Source organism: Pholcus phalangioides, unplaced genomic scaffold, assembly GCF_987345545.1.
Source record: "Pholcus phalangioides strain wild (caught in Gottingen) unplaced genomic scaffold, Ppha-v1.0 ptg000015l_1, whole genome shotgun sequence".
Taxonomy (NCBI): Eukaryota; Metazoa; Arthropoda; class Arachnida; order Araneae; family Pholcidae; genus Pholcus; species Pholcus phalangioides.
Genome location: NW_028301608.1, coordinates 1,756,669 through 1,771,764, shown reverse-complemented (window position 1 = coordinate 1,771,764; position 15,096 = coordinate 1,756,669). Strand labels below are relative to the sequence as shown.

Below are 15,096 nucleotides of genomic sequence, written 5' to 3'. Positions count from 1 at the left end.
GTGCTTGTACCCTAACAGTCTGATTGCGTATGTAATGTTGTGTAGATTTTTCGGTACTGCCATCTATATTTCAGAAGTGAAGTGAGTGATATGTTATGATTGTATTACATTTGTACTGTTTGTAGGTCTGTTGCTCTCTGTGGTGAGACTTTTTAAAGGGGGAGATCTATGTTATGGTATTGGTCTTTTCCGTTCTTTGGCAAAGTGATAACAATATCCAATAAGTATAATCGGATAAATCGAGAAGATATCCATACTTAGATGAGACAACCATAATTTTTTTATTTATATTTATCATAATTATTGATTTTTTTATTGCTCTTATTGGGTTGCTGCATTTTTGATATTGATTAAATATACAGGGTGGTAACTATCAACCGCCTAGTAATTACACACCTGATTGCTTGTGAAAAACTAATACAGAAAAGTGTTTTCCATTTTTGGATTGGACGAATATTAAGTGAGTTATAAGGTTTTGAAATTTTGTGACTTGTCATCTTTCTAATGGTCAGTTATGTGCCAAACGAAAGTATATATCTCCTCCAGCAGCAGGTTGTCACTTCTTAAAAATTAACTGAAATATTCAATTTCACAAGTTCGGTCTTCCTTCGTGATTGACACTTTTTCCTCTCCATGTAGTGTGATTTTATATCATTGTTATTACGTATAACTTACATATTAGCTTTGTCCCTATGTTGGCAAATTTATCACCAGATTTGTAAAGTATTAGCCAAATAAGATGTGTTTGAATTTTTTTTTAGCCAAATCAGCACTTTTTTGCCAAAATGTAACAGTTTGTTTACCTTCAATATCAAGTCAAATTTTTTGTGTAATAATGTGGTGTTGGGAAGAAAGAGACAAAATATATTTTTGCTTTTGTGGAGTTTATAGTTTTCATTATTAAAACTAACTATTAGGAAAGATTCTGGCAAGGAATAATTGGGTTTCAAACTCATGACACCTCTGAACATCCTTTGATACAATTGACGAATATGTTGTCGATTTGAGTTACCTTGCTCGACAATAGCAAGCCTGATATTAACCATGTGCATGATTTTTTATTTGTGCTCAATGTTTAAGATCAGATTCATGTTTTTTTTTCCCTTGCAGGGTCAGCGTACGGTTTACCGATTAACTCTTGTGAAAGCCTGGAACGATGAAGAAATCCAAGGATATGTTGACTTAGTAAATTTGGGAAAACCAGATTTTATTGAAGTGAAAGTATGTTGATCCTTCTTGTCTAAAAAAAGTTTGTTTTTTGTTTATTGATATGAATCTTAGCAGTTTTAGACTTATTTTGGCTATGAGAGGACACCTTCCTCTCTTTATTTTGATTGGGTAAATTTCAAAAGTTGAGCTTTTTTTTTATGTAATATATAAAATTAGTCATATGTCCATGGGTGGAGATAGACTGTAATGCGGAAGTGACATCCTTCCCCAAGTTTTAATGATGGTGAAGGGGCTGATTAACCATATATATATACACATAGTAAAAGTCTGTTATAACACAGTTCATAATCACAAGGAAAATTGTCATTTTAATGAAGTTTCTCGTTATAAGTGAATTTCTATATTTTCCTCTGTCAGGATATAAAATTGTAAAAAATTGCTTCTTTATCTGCATTGAAATATGTTTTAGATTATTTCTTTCTCATATTAACGAATGAACTCTAATTGTGAAATTGAATTTTTGGTCTCACAGTAGTTAATTCTCTAGGAATAGAGTTCTGTATTATCAAAACGATTTAGTCAACTAACTGAACAATTGAAGGTCTCAATTATTATATAGCTGCTCACTTTTTCATGGCTGTATGGACTCATCAATGTTCAAATTGGACTCAGCAAATCAAAAGTTTTCTAGCACTATTTTTTCAGTCATTTTTGGAAAAGGCTTTATTTTTGTTCCTGTGGGGTTGCAACATCCCTGCATAACGACCCAGGATTCTGATCTGGTGCAATCGATACAAAGTAAGAGAGAGACAAATGATTTCAAGAGAATTTCAGGTTTTAACATTAGTAAATTTATTACATTACGTAGATTACGATTAACAAAATTATCACAAAATTATTTCTCAAATTCATACCAGTCCCTATGCAAGTCTGTTGACTCATCAATATACACTGCTGGCCACCGTAAATGCAACACCCTGAAGGAAGCATGCAAATAATATGAAATTTACAACATGCATTAGCGGAGGTGAGATATGCAAATGATTAGAATTTCAGCGCAGACGCACATCACGCGCGCCTGTGGCGCCACTTCAAAGCGCTATTTAAGACTTGGAGATTTCGACGATTTGAAGTACGGCAATTGTGTTTTTCTTGTGGTTTTTTCAAAAAAACGATCAATTATGCCTCGTAGAAAACAGCGATCATCTTTTGATCAAGTATCCGAGTCTGACAGAGGAAGGATAGTGGCCTACCGAGATTGTGGATTATCTTTCAGGGAAATCGGTAGTCGTATTGAACGAAACCAAACAACTGTAATGCGGATATGTGATCGTTGGATGCAGGAGGGTACGACGGACCGACGTGTTCGATCGCATCCACCTCAGTGCACCACTTCACGTGATGACAGGCGTATTGTGCGTATGGCAGTGACGGATCGCTCATCCACATCACGAACCATAGCACAGCTCATTCAGTCTGTATCGCATCATCCAGTGTCTGCGCGTACCATTCGACGCCGGTTACAGCAGAGTAGTCTGTCCGCAAGACGTCTATTGCTTCGTCTACCCTTGACGCAGAACCACAGATGTCTCCGCCGCCAATAGTGCGATGAAAGAAGGATGTGGACGGCACAATGGAATGAAATTGTCTTTACTGACGAGTCACGCTTCTGTCTGCAACACCACGATGGTCGGATTCGAGTCTGGAGACACCGTGGAGAGAGGATGCTGAACAGCTGCGTTATGCACCGCCACACTGGTCCTGCACCGGGTATTATGGTATGGGGCGGTATTGGATATCACTCTCGCACTCCTCTAGTACGCATTGCCGGTACTTTAAAAAGCCAGCGCTACATCTCCGAGGTGTTGGAGCCAGTTGTCCTTCCTTACCTTCAGGGCTTGCCCACAGCCATATTTCAACAGGATAATGCACGACCACACGTGGCACGCATTGTCCAAAGGTTCTTCGTCAATCCCCAGATTGAATTGCTTCCCTGGCCAGCTCGCTCTCCGGATCTTTCGCCGATAGAAAACATGTGGTCCATGATTGCTCAACGATTGACCCAGATTACATCCCCAGCTGCCACACCAGATCAACTTTGGCAACGCGTGGAAGCTGCTTGGTCTGCTGTACCCCAAGAAGACATCCAAAGTCTCTTTGAATCAATGCCGAGGTGTGTGGCAGTGGTGATCTCCAACAATGGCGGCTACTCTGGCTACTGATTTTGGCAGGAACCACACTTCACAGAAGTCTATAAATTTAATCATTTGATGCTTGGTCAACATGTTATCTACAAAATAAATATTGTTGCGATATCTCTTGTCTTTCTTGGTGTTGCAATTTGGGTGGCCAGCAGTGTAGTTCGGCAACAAAAGTTTGACGATCTGGAATTACACGACCGGTGACGTCATTGACCTTGGCAGGAGCGAGCGAAGGTCATGAGCCGAGACTCCACGTGGCGGCGAGAGCTGCAGGCTCAACAGCTAGAGCCAAGGTGACGATCAGGTGGCCGGGATCGGAGGTGAGGATCGACGCCAAGCCTAACGACAGACGAACGATGACAGGATCCGGGATAACGGTGATGACAAGAGAGGAGGCATGATGAGATCCGGAACCAGCCAACGATGTGCCAAGCACCAGTGAGACTATTTCATACTGTAGATAATTCACCAAAAGGCGACCACCTTCACCTTAAGTGATGAACACTGAGCTGAGAGCGAATGCGATGAAAAGAAATGTGAAGTGACGATCGTGACTCCAGGTATTTATATGTAAAAAAGGAAGTACGGCAAGATCCAACTCCAGGGAGCAACCATCTCAAAAAAATATATATCTGAGTACAACCAATAGAAAAACATAACATCAAATTTGCATAAAGAAATGGCAATATATTTTTATAGAAACTTTCACAAAACAAAATTGGCAACAACCATAAATCAAAATGGCGATGTGATCATAATCGCACATTTTCTTGGACTACGAACATATGAAAATATCACAGAATAATTTAATAAACCATGCACGGTTATAAAAGGTAAGAAAACATAAATTCTATTATAAAATTATATAATTGCAACTATATAAACATGCTTCAAAATAATAGATAGAGGCAGGTTTGGCAAATTCCCCAAGGGTTCCCAACTATTGTTACAGGGTCTTAGTCGCCGGAAGAGACAAGTCAAATAAAATCATCATATAACCTATGTGTATAGTGAGGTAGTCCAAAAAAAAGGCATTGAAACAATTCAACTTTTTTTGTATCCGTTCTTTGTTTGAAGTACTTCAGAGTAATTTTTACGAAGAGTATGTGCCGTGATAAAGAGTCCATATTCAATTCCTGAGGAAACAGAAAGGAAAAATTGGAATTTTTAGAAGTCTTGACATTATAGTAAATGCTTAATTTTCGATTCGCTATAACGGAATATTTTACTTATTTATAGCAAGGTCCTTGTTATAAACCTTACTCGTTATGCCGCTGTGGTGGTCGAGTGGTTATAGTGACGGACTCGCGATGCGAGGATCCGGGTTCGAACCCCACAGTGGTGGTCGGCTGAAGTTGGTTTTCTGTGGTTCCCAACTTCAAGGCGCAAATGCGAGCCGATCTCCCCGTTAAAAAGTCTCGCCACAGAGAGCAACAGTCCTACAACGATAAATCATTCAATCATAACACTTCACTCATAGTTAGAAAAACTAGTGGCAGATGGCAGCACTACACATACCAAGCATTACAGAGAAACAACAAAAATTTCACGTCAGGTTTCACTACACGTACACTCACATTCCCGCATGTACCGATTCTTTGGGGGGGTTCCGCGGAAGGGGGGGGGGTGTGGTAGGGGTAGGTAGGGCCTCCAAAAAATGGCTCGGGGATCCATGATGTTCTTAAGTCAGCCACCTCGTTGGGCAATTTGCCTGTTGTGGCGTTGTATTTGTATTTGTTATAACAAATTTTTACTGTATATGTGTGTAGCAACTTCATAATTGTGCCTTAGTCTTTCTAGTCTATCTCTATGCAAATACGTGTATCTTCAATGAAAATGATAATTGTTGTAAATTTAATCAGTATTATCCAAAGTTCAACTCTATCATTCTCATACTTTACGTGCCGTTACTCTAGCATAACTCAAGCAGTTCCAATCATGTTATCTCCATCAGTTTGCACGTCATAAATTTCCACATCAATTCAGGAATCATTCTAGACTCTCAGGTTCATTTAGCTTTACACGATTTTTCTGTCATTCCCGAGAGAAGTTTTTCTTGTGATTTTAAAACTAATATGAAAAAAGTGAACATGAGTTGATTCAATTTAATCCATGTTAACCTATGAATTCCTAGATGTTTCTCTATTGGGATTTAAATTATTCTTGGTTGTATTCCTGAGTTCTCATAAAAATTCTGGCTCAAGTTCTTAAAGATATACACTTTATGAGGTTGCATGACTAATCAAAATATGCTTGTGATTTGACAAGACTTTTTTTGTATGTGTATAGGGAGTCACTTATTGCGGTACATCAAAAGACAGCAATCTCACTATGGAAAATGTTCCATGGCACGAAGAAGTGGTAACATTTGTCAAGAAGTTGGCAGATAAGCTGCCTGAGTATGACATAGCGTCAGAGCATGAACATTCAAATTGCGTTCTCATTGCTCATAAAAAGGTATACTTTTGTCTCATAAATATTATTCTCATAAACATCTCACTTAGTGTTCTCTTAAAGACAAAATACAGTAAAACCTCGTTAAGTCGTCACCCTAATAAGTCGTCACTCCGGTTAAGTCGTCATTTTTCTTCAGACCCTTCCAGCTCTCATAGCCACAATGTTATTAAACCCTCGTTTACTCGTCGCTAATTTCGGTTAACTCATCACTATGAAAAAGTTTGCATCAGTAATTCCTTCCTTTTTCATCTTCACTTAAAAATATGAAAGACAGATGACAGCACTAGCAAGAAAAAAAACCAGTCCAACTCTGACAAATGACAAAATAAATATGTTAGACCTATGCATATATATGCACAATACATTCCAGTATGTATTGATTGTTAGAAATTCCGCAGAGGGAACGTGTACAAGATGCATGTACGGTTAAGTAGTAATAGTTTTTTCTTCCAAGACTAACCATATAAGTTCAGGTGAATATATATTCACCCCTTTCTCCTGAGGAGGAGGGAGAAGCCAAATGTGCAGATTTTCTTTATTGGTTTTCATGTATACATTCATCTTTTTTATGTGACTCTTGTGGGTAAATATTTCCATTCTAAGATTGTGACTTCTTGAGACTTCAAAATTTCTTCAAAGTGCATTTAATTGTGTGGGGACAGTTTTAGTCGAAGATGATGTAAATGCAGTATGACATAAGTTTGGATATTACAGTATACCTAAGTGTTGTGTGAGAATCATCTTTTAAAATTATTCATGGGTATTGAATCTCACTCAAGAGAGGGTTAAATTTATTTTTATATTTTAATGACGGTTTTTACTACAATTATGCTAGCTTGCTTACTTTTTATTTATATTGTTTGTGATCCACTTTTGCTGTGCTTCATTGTGGATATTGTGATGGTTTCACAAAACAAAGGTTGAGATCCCAGTAATCGCACAGTGGCGATTAGTGAGTTTGTGATTTCTCTACTGCAAACCCACATCGTTTACAACAATACATTCATTACACTTTTATTCAACCTAAATGGAATGAAAATTGGATTCTTTCTATAGAAATGCCCTTTTAATAAACAAGGAAGGATACTTTTGTCATGCTTGTGTGTGTACTGATATTCATTGCATTAAATTAAGACTCTATAGCATCTCTATAGCAATGGCTCTAAACTTTTTACTCGTTCACACTACCTAAGAACTTCAGTTTGAATTACCACACACCAAGTGACCTCAAGATCATATTTTCACACCCTTTTGAATAACAATTATATGTATAATAATAATCCTATCATACACAATTTTCCATTTCACACCTCTGGTTGAGAATTACTGCTCTCTATAGAAGTGACTGGCAAACTACTTTTTCACGAGTGGGCAAAAAAAATCAGAAAGAAAACATTTTGGCTGGCCAGATATATTCAAACATTGACTCATAATAAAGATTTTTATGCTTAAAAAATAAAGCGGCAGAATGTGTTATATACTTTGAAGATTGTCACGATTTCGATTCAAACAAGAGGCAATGGTTTATCCTTTACAGCTGTGAAAAAATTAATAATTATATTTTCATAACTTTAAGCATATGCATAAGTTTTTGAATCAGTTACTATCAAAATTCTCACAACTATATTTTCCATATGCAAAAAAAGGAACACCCCCAAGTGAATTTTTTTAGAACATTGAAATTGAAATTTTCTTTACTATTATTTTGAAATCTGCTGTGGACCAGATAGAACCTCCGAGTGGGCCGCAGTTTGCCCATCACTACTCTATAGCATCAGAAGTCATCATCTATATTTCACACATTGACTTAAAAAAAAATTAAATTTATGTCACATTAAAGTTTTGTTTTCCAGAGTATGTGTTATGGGTCATTCTCACAAAATGCCTAAATTGGGTCCCCAGCAGTTTACATTAAATGTATTTGCGCAGAACTTTTTTTTATCACTTTCTATTTATATTCTCCAGTTTCTGAAAAATCACCTTTCTGTTTCTATCTTCAAACAATTATTACATTTTTTTTCTTTTCAATAATATATATTTTTAGGATCAGTATGTTTTTATATTTCATCTTTTTCTTAATTTTAAATATTTTTTAATCGATAGTTTATAGCCAAAAGAAAAATTTCCCCAGTTTTTTTTCCCTTTCGTGGCATTTGGAAAACATTGCTTCAAATCCTATAACACAAGTTGCTACTTATCAAATTTTGTATTCAGAAGGTTAAGAAGAACGTAGCCATCTCTTCAACCTCATTTTAAATCAATTAGAATTTTAAATTAATTCACCAGTTAGGTTTAATCAGGAGAAAATAGGTGAGTGTTTTTATTAAATGTCCTTCTCGTGGCTATTTTTTTTTTTTTTGTGAGACATGTATTATTGAAAATTATTTTCACCCACATGTTTCAGTTCAAAGACATCTATTATTTCTGAAGAGCTCATGTTTTGAACATGCTTAGTTTTTATCAGTGCGGCGAAGCTTGTAAAAAGTTCTTTCTCCTGGCATTATTTAACCAGAAAGAAGGTTTTACCATAAGTTAAAGGGGGGGAGGTAAAAAAAACATCCAAATTTCTGGGTTGCAACATGAAGCTGCAGTAATGTTTGATCTAAAGGCTCTCAGACCTCGCAGCGCTCCTATTTTTCCTACTTTTCCTATTTTTTAGAAATGTCCTCCTATTTTCCTACTTTCGTCGCAGTCGTCCTATTTTATTCCAATTCTTTCCTACTATTCCTATTTTATCCCTTCCTCCTTTTGTTTACGGCCAATATCTCACTACGAAAATTCCGAGAAACTGCCAAATGTCACTGCTTTCTGTCCCTTTTTCACGTATTTTATTCACATCACAACTCGCTACTGAAAAAAAAAGGGGAATTTTTTTTTTCCAGTTCCATTGGAGCAGGGGACGACGACAAGTGTATCTTTTCGCCCCTGCACTGTATAGTCAAAGTGCTAAAAACTGAAGTCCAGTAGGGAAAGAGAATCTGTTTGGTAAAACAGATAAGGTAAAAAAAAGGGGAGGGGTGGGGTAGGTAGGGACAGGCTCTATCCACACACAAGAGGTTCCATGAGAGACTATAGATTTCTCTCTCGGTATCTCGTAATGAGCGTTCAAAGCCGGGTTTTCCTAGTAGGCGTTTCGCGCCACGTGAACCGAACTGGATCATTTCGCTTCCGCGGAAATGTGTTACATAATCACGCTACGCATTTGTGTTTTCTAAGAGTGGCGCATCAGATCAGGGCAGCTATATTGTAGTATATGGCCCTCGGGTCAGCTACTCTATCGGCTGCATGCTCCGGTTTGACGGAAAGGGAAAGAGAACACAAGAAAAATGAAGAGAAGATCGGTGAAACGTGCGGCACACGACGCATTCAACTCCTTCAGAAGCAATCTGCCAATCAGGCCCGACGTAAATCGCTGTCGTGAGCAGTATTGCACTCTGTAGGAAAACAGCAGTGCCTTTTTTTATTGGTGAGGGGACGGCGTGTCGCGCTGGATGATTCACGTTGCACGCGGCGTGGAAAACCTGCTCCTGGCTCATTGGGAAAACTGTGATTGGTCAAAAAAACCTGAATTTCAAGTTTTTAACCACTCAGCGTTTTTACGCTGCACACGGCGCAAAAGTTCTACTCCTAGGATAATCCGGCTTTACGGGGCAGAGCCCTAGCAACGTCTGGTTTTACGGGGGGAAGACGAGCCGATTTTAGCCGCTCTTTAAACCCAGTTTTTTTTTTCACCTTCAGAAAATAACTTTCAGGTTTCTTTACTTTCGGGGTCATTCAAGTATTACGTCAGCATCGATGGGGGGGGGGGTTCCCGATTTGTTGACTTTTGATGACTGGGGAGGGGGTGTTAGGATGATGCTTACTTCATCACCCACCCTTTATAAAAATATGAAATATTCTTAATGGCATCTTACTCGGTGTGCCAAAAACGAGTAAAAGTTTTCGTTAGTTTGTGGGCACCTGAACTAACATTCCCCCTATTGCGTTCCCTACAGAGCCACTTTAGTGATCTCTAAATACTTAGTGGACCTGTGCCGCACGTTGTACAAGTGATCCGTGATTATGCCGCAGATCACTTAAGTAAATCTGGGAATGGGCCGCAGATAACTTGAGTGACGTAAAACCGCACTAGTGGCCGCGCCAGTGCTCTAAAACTGTGCCACTAATCACTCAAGGGATCTCTAAATGTGCCACGGATCTCTTAAATGGTCTGGAATTGTGTCATGGGTCACTTAAGCGATCTGTGAATATGCCACTTGGTTCATTTTTACAAAATTAGGTTTGAGAGGGACAGGCCACATTTGAGCCGGCGCAGGCCAAGTGTTTACCGCAAGTCAAGGATTACCTATGGGCTTAGAGGTAGGGTGGCAATGAATTTCTTAAAAATAAATTTAGAGTTCTTAGTTTTCAAATAATATTGAAATTAACAAAAATTCATTATAATAAGACATTTTCTTTCGAAATTTTTATTAAAAAAATAATTTTTGATCGTCTGGGGGGGGGGGGGGGGAGGACCACGAGCCCCCAACCAAGATCTCCCCTCCCACGTACGTCTCTGATCGCACCACTATGCGTTAGGAGGTAAGAGGCAGAGCGCTGGTGAAATTTTGCTGAAAGGGGGAGGGTCAGAGTTTTGCTGACTTTTTGCTCAAAAATCACTAAAACTTTGCTGCCCCGATACTTGAACGGCCCCTTATTTTAAGCATGTGCTCAACCCACGGCCTAAATGTGGCGTGTCTACACTTACGGATAAATTAAGTGGCCCGAGGCAAATTTCCAGATTACTTAAGTGGCCCGCTGCACATTTTCAGGTGACTTGAGTGACCCGCGGCACAGTTAAAGATCACACAAATAATCTGCGGCTCTGTTCTAGATCACTTAATTAAGTGGCCCGCGACGCGTTTTAAAATCAATGAAGTGGCCCCACACTCTTCAAAAGGTTGAGTTAAGTTGTAATATACCGCGAGTCATTCAGGTGGTCTGAAAGTGTGCCTCGGGCTGCTTGAGTCATCTGGAAATGTGCCACAAGTCACTTAGATGATCTGAAAGCGTGCCGCAGGCCACTGAAATGATATGTAAATGTGCGTCCAGCCACTTAAGTGAACTGAGGGTTTGTCGAGGGTCGCTCAAGGGATTTGGAAATGTGCTTGGTGCCACTTAAGTGATCTTTAAATGTGCTTGGGGTCACTTAGGTGATCTGGTCATTTGATCATTTTCGTCGCATCACTGTCATTTTCTTCACATGAGGGCTAATTAGACCCAGACCTATAATTTATTGCCGATTCCGAACGGCAGGTTTGTTTTTTATACTCGTCGAGGGGTTGGTGTGCTAACCCCTTGATGGGGGACTCCCTGCGGTAGCAATTTTTTCTGTGGTCATGTCGCCATTTTTGTTGTACCCAAGTGTCAGGAAAGTTTTCTGACAAGGACGAACCAGGTATCCAACTCGCAGCACCTCTAAACGTCCTTTGATACTTTAGGTGAGTACCTTATCGACCTGGGCTACCGCACCCTAGGTGATCTGGAAATGTGCTTGGGGGTCACTTACAAAAAAGGTGATCTGGATATATGCTTTGGCAGCATAAATGATCCGGAAATGTACCGTACAATGGGTTAAGCATGCATGGGTTACATTTCTATGGCACCTAGACAGGTTTTTTTCTTTCTTCGAAAAGCACAGGGAAAAATGGATCACGATCAATAGTTGGACTTTTCAGGTAACAGTAGAAATTTGATTAATTTCTTTTTAGTTTTGCGTATTTACATTGTTTTCGATACCACATTCTATGAAAATGAAAGATTTTTAAATTCGTTAGAGAACTTGAGTTTCTTAAAATATCTATAGATAATACTATAATTAAAGTATATAAGGTGTGAATCTTAATGGCACAACATTTTTATATGCTATGATAATTTGTGCAATTCCATTTTTTCCCTCCTATTTTTTGTCAATGGTGTTCCTATTTTTCCTACTTTTTTTTTTCGAATTTTCACTTCTAGGCCTGAAAGACTTTGCTTTGAGAATGCAACTCATGCTCTAGCCAAACAGAGACAAATTAGAAATCAGTTGTCCCCATAAAATTGACAGAAAACTGAGTGAGAAACACAAATAAAAGAAAGTATAAAAATGCAATTGACAAAAAAAAAAAATGTTCAGAGTATCAGTGATCATTTTCAGCTTGTGCAAGTTGAAAATGAGTTATCAAAATAGATGGAACATGTTGCAATTGTCAAGCATAAATATCAAGTTAAGTGCTGAAACAGGCAAAAGGCCTTGTCAAATTAGCATATCTCTTAACATGCTTAAATTTAAATTAATTTTTTCGCCACAAATTTTCAACCAATTTCATTGCTGACTATATTTCATTTATTAGCAGGTAAATGTTTCCCTAAGAATTGTTTTGGATTTTTTGGTTGAATTTTTTTTTGTCCAATTTTGTTAGAATGACCCATATACAGAGATTTCCATATTCAGACAAACAAAAATGATTTTTTACATGTGCATATTCAGAGATACAATGTAATATGTTGGCTGATATTATATGCTACAATGCTCTGTTTATCCTTATCTAATAGCTAATTCCTTAATGTTTCATCTTGTAGACAATTTCTGATTGCAAAAGCAATCTTAAATATTTCTCACAAATCATATAAATATTTATAAGGTAAAAAAAAAAACCACTTTTTTATAACCTAAAATTATTCCAGCCAAGCTCCGAGTATAAAAATTTATATCTAATATCCTATATAATTTGCTTCAGGTTTCACTTAATGGCATAGCATCAAAAGTTGTTTGGTGCTCCTGATGAAGTAATTGAATTATTAAATTTTCATGTCGCTGGAATAGTAGTTGTATGACAACATCCCACCCCATGTCAGAAAGTGCTTATCTAATCATCTAACTTCTGTCCGAATTCAATGGATTTTTTTGTCTCATGTTACAAAGAATGGAGATTTTTTTACTAAATATGAGTTATAGGACCCTGGGATGATATAAAAAATTTTTAATCTTGTAGCTTTTCAGAAATAATTTTTTCACTCGGAAATTGCTTCGGAATCAATGCATTAGAATATTTGAAACAATTTTTCTTAAAATTTTTTTGCAATCAGGAGTTACTTTTAAGACTAACAGTTTATTATGAATAGTTATTATAATAATATTAGTTATTGGACATGCATTACACATAAGACATTGTTGGCTGGGTTACTGATGAAGGAAATAGTTTAAATAATTTGCTAACTAGTTTTTATTAGACTTGTGTGTAAAAATTGTGTGAATATAACAGTCAACCTTTTATTAGCTTCAAAGACCTTTATTTTAACCAACTCTTTAGAAACATTTACTCATACCTGAAATTTTTCTAACCTGAAATGGGTTCACGCCTATTTATTTTGGACAGGGTTGGTAAAACTCTAAAAAATCTGGATTTTTGGTTCACACGGTTTTTTTTTGGTAAAGCATTTACTTTAAAAACAATTACATTTCTAAAAAATCTTTTAAACTTGTAATAAATAATTAATTAAAATAAATGTTTATTAATGTAATTAACACTACTCTTATATTAATCAATCTACAAATATTTCTTGAATTTCGTCAAAAACCAACTTTTGCAATTTAATCATTTTGTAGCTTAACTCAAGAAATTATTTTGTGTTTGTGATAATTTTTAATGTTAATATTAAACATATAATAGTGATGTTTTGTACATTTACTTTCACTATGCCAAACATTGAATTCCAGTGCTTCAGAAATATCCATACAAATTTGCGAGTCATTTTGACTGGTGGTTCTTATTTTACTTCATTTTGAAATTGGAGTTTTAATTATACTCATTAGTATATATATAGGCCTATAGCTGATTATTTTTATAAATCACTTACTACATTACAGTAGAAAATTGATTAACGGGGGGGGGGGGAAAGTATAAAAAAAAGAACTATTGAATATCAAGCCTGCTGATAGGAAGAAAATGTCTGAGGCAATGAACTACCCTACACTGGTGTTTATCCTTCCAGGCAGCTGTTAGTTACTATTGCTGATTTTTTGAGGAAAAAATGTGTGTGATTTAAATGCACTATATATCAAATGTGTGATGCAATCTTCATTCATGAACTCCCTAAAAATAGAGCATCAGAATGTGGCCTAAGGCTATAAAATGTGGTAAGAAGGGAAAGTTTTTGCTAATAAGAAATGGGTATGATATTTTACTTGGGGAAAAAATTATATTTAAACCACTTTTATGTGATTTTTTTTTTAAAACCACTCGGTTAAAACCAGGGTTTAAGCTAGATAACAAAATTCCTTTAGCAAAAAAGCAAAAATAGGAAAAAAAGCTTTAGCAAATTACTAATGATTGATAGATGTATGTCTACTCATTCCGTACCTCCAGTATGCATTTTTGCAAAAGTGGCTACTACTTCTTTTGCGTTCGAAGATTTTTTTTTGCATTTTGTGAAAAATGTGACCGTAGCTTAAACCCGGGTTAAAACCAAGGTTTAAACTAAACAACCCCGATTTTGGGATGAGGGGTATTGTACTGTATATATATATATGGATATAAATATATTATATTTGAAAGCCTTAAACTTTTCTATGTTGATTTATTTAAATCTGTTGATGAAAATTTTTGATAATTGATTCATTCAGTTCTTCATCGGCGAAAAGTGGCATACCTGGATAGACTATGAGAAATTCCACGAACTCATACAGAGGAACAAAAGTGGAAGCTGCGAAAAGAGTAATTTTGAAAGCTTGGATTATGTTTGCCAGACTCCCGATTGGGCTGTATATGGTGCCTCTGAAAGAGGTTTTGATCCTTTAGAGACTCGTTATTTTAGGAAGAATAGAAAAGATATCAGTGGTTGCTAGTATATATTGTTTTAGTGCATAATTATTAAATTATGTCACCAACAATCCAATTTTGCAAGAAAAATACATTGTTAAATTATTTTTTTCATTGCAGTGATTTTGTATGTGATGATTTGTATTTGTGAAGAAAAAAATAAAGATCATATTCGATCGATCTCAGAAAATGCTTATTAATCTGAACAACATGCATATTTTTTCATAGTAAGACATTACTTATCCAAACTATACAATTAGAATCATGTCCCCTCTGAAAAAGCAAGTGCAAGAAACAAGATTTGTTTATTGTAATAAAAAAAATATTAAGGAAACTAAAAGGAAGGTTATTTTCCGTATATTATGCTGAGGTGAGCTCGGAAAGAAAAGTCATCTCGTCTCCGCCGGGACTCGAACCCAGGCCTC

At 36.7% G+C, this 15,096-nt stretch overlaps 1 protein-coding gene across 1 annotated transcript in view; it reads left to right on the top strand.

Moving 5' to 3' along the window:
* LOC149075223 (S-adenosyl-L-methionine-dependent tRNA 4-demethylwyosine synthase TYW1-like) overlaps positions 1–14,895 on the top strand; it is a 56,855-nt gene extending 41,960 nt beyond the window's left edge. Inside the window, exons 11-13 of the mRNA XM_089242509.1 lie at positions 1,111–1,221; positions 5,661–5,828; positions 14,476–14,895. Of these exons, the coding sequence (XP_089098635.1) occupies positions 1,111–1,221; positions 5,661–5,828; positions 14,476–14,697 (501 nt within the window). The 3' untranslated portion in view covers positions 14,698–14,895. The remainder of the gene's footprint in view (positions 1–1,110; positions 1,222–5,660; positions 5,829–14,475) is intronic.
* Positions 14,896–15,096: the final 201 nt, after the last annotated feature.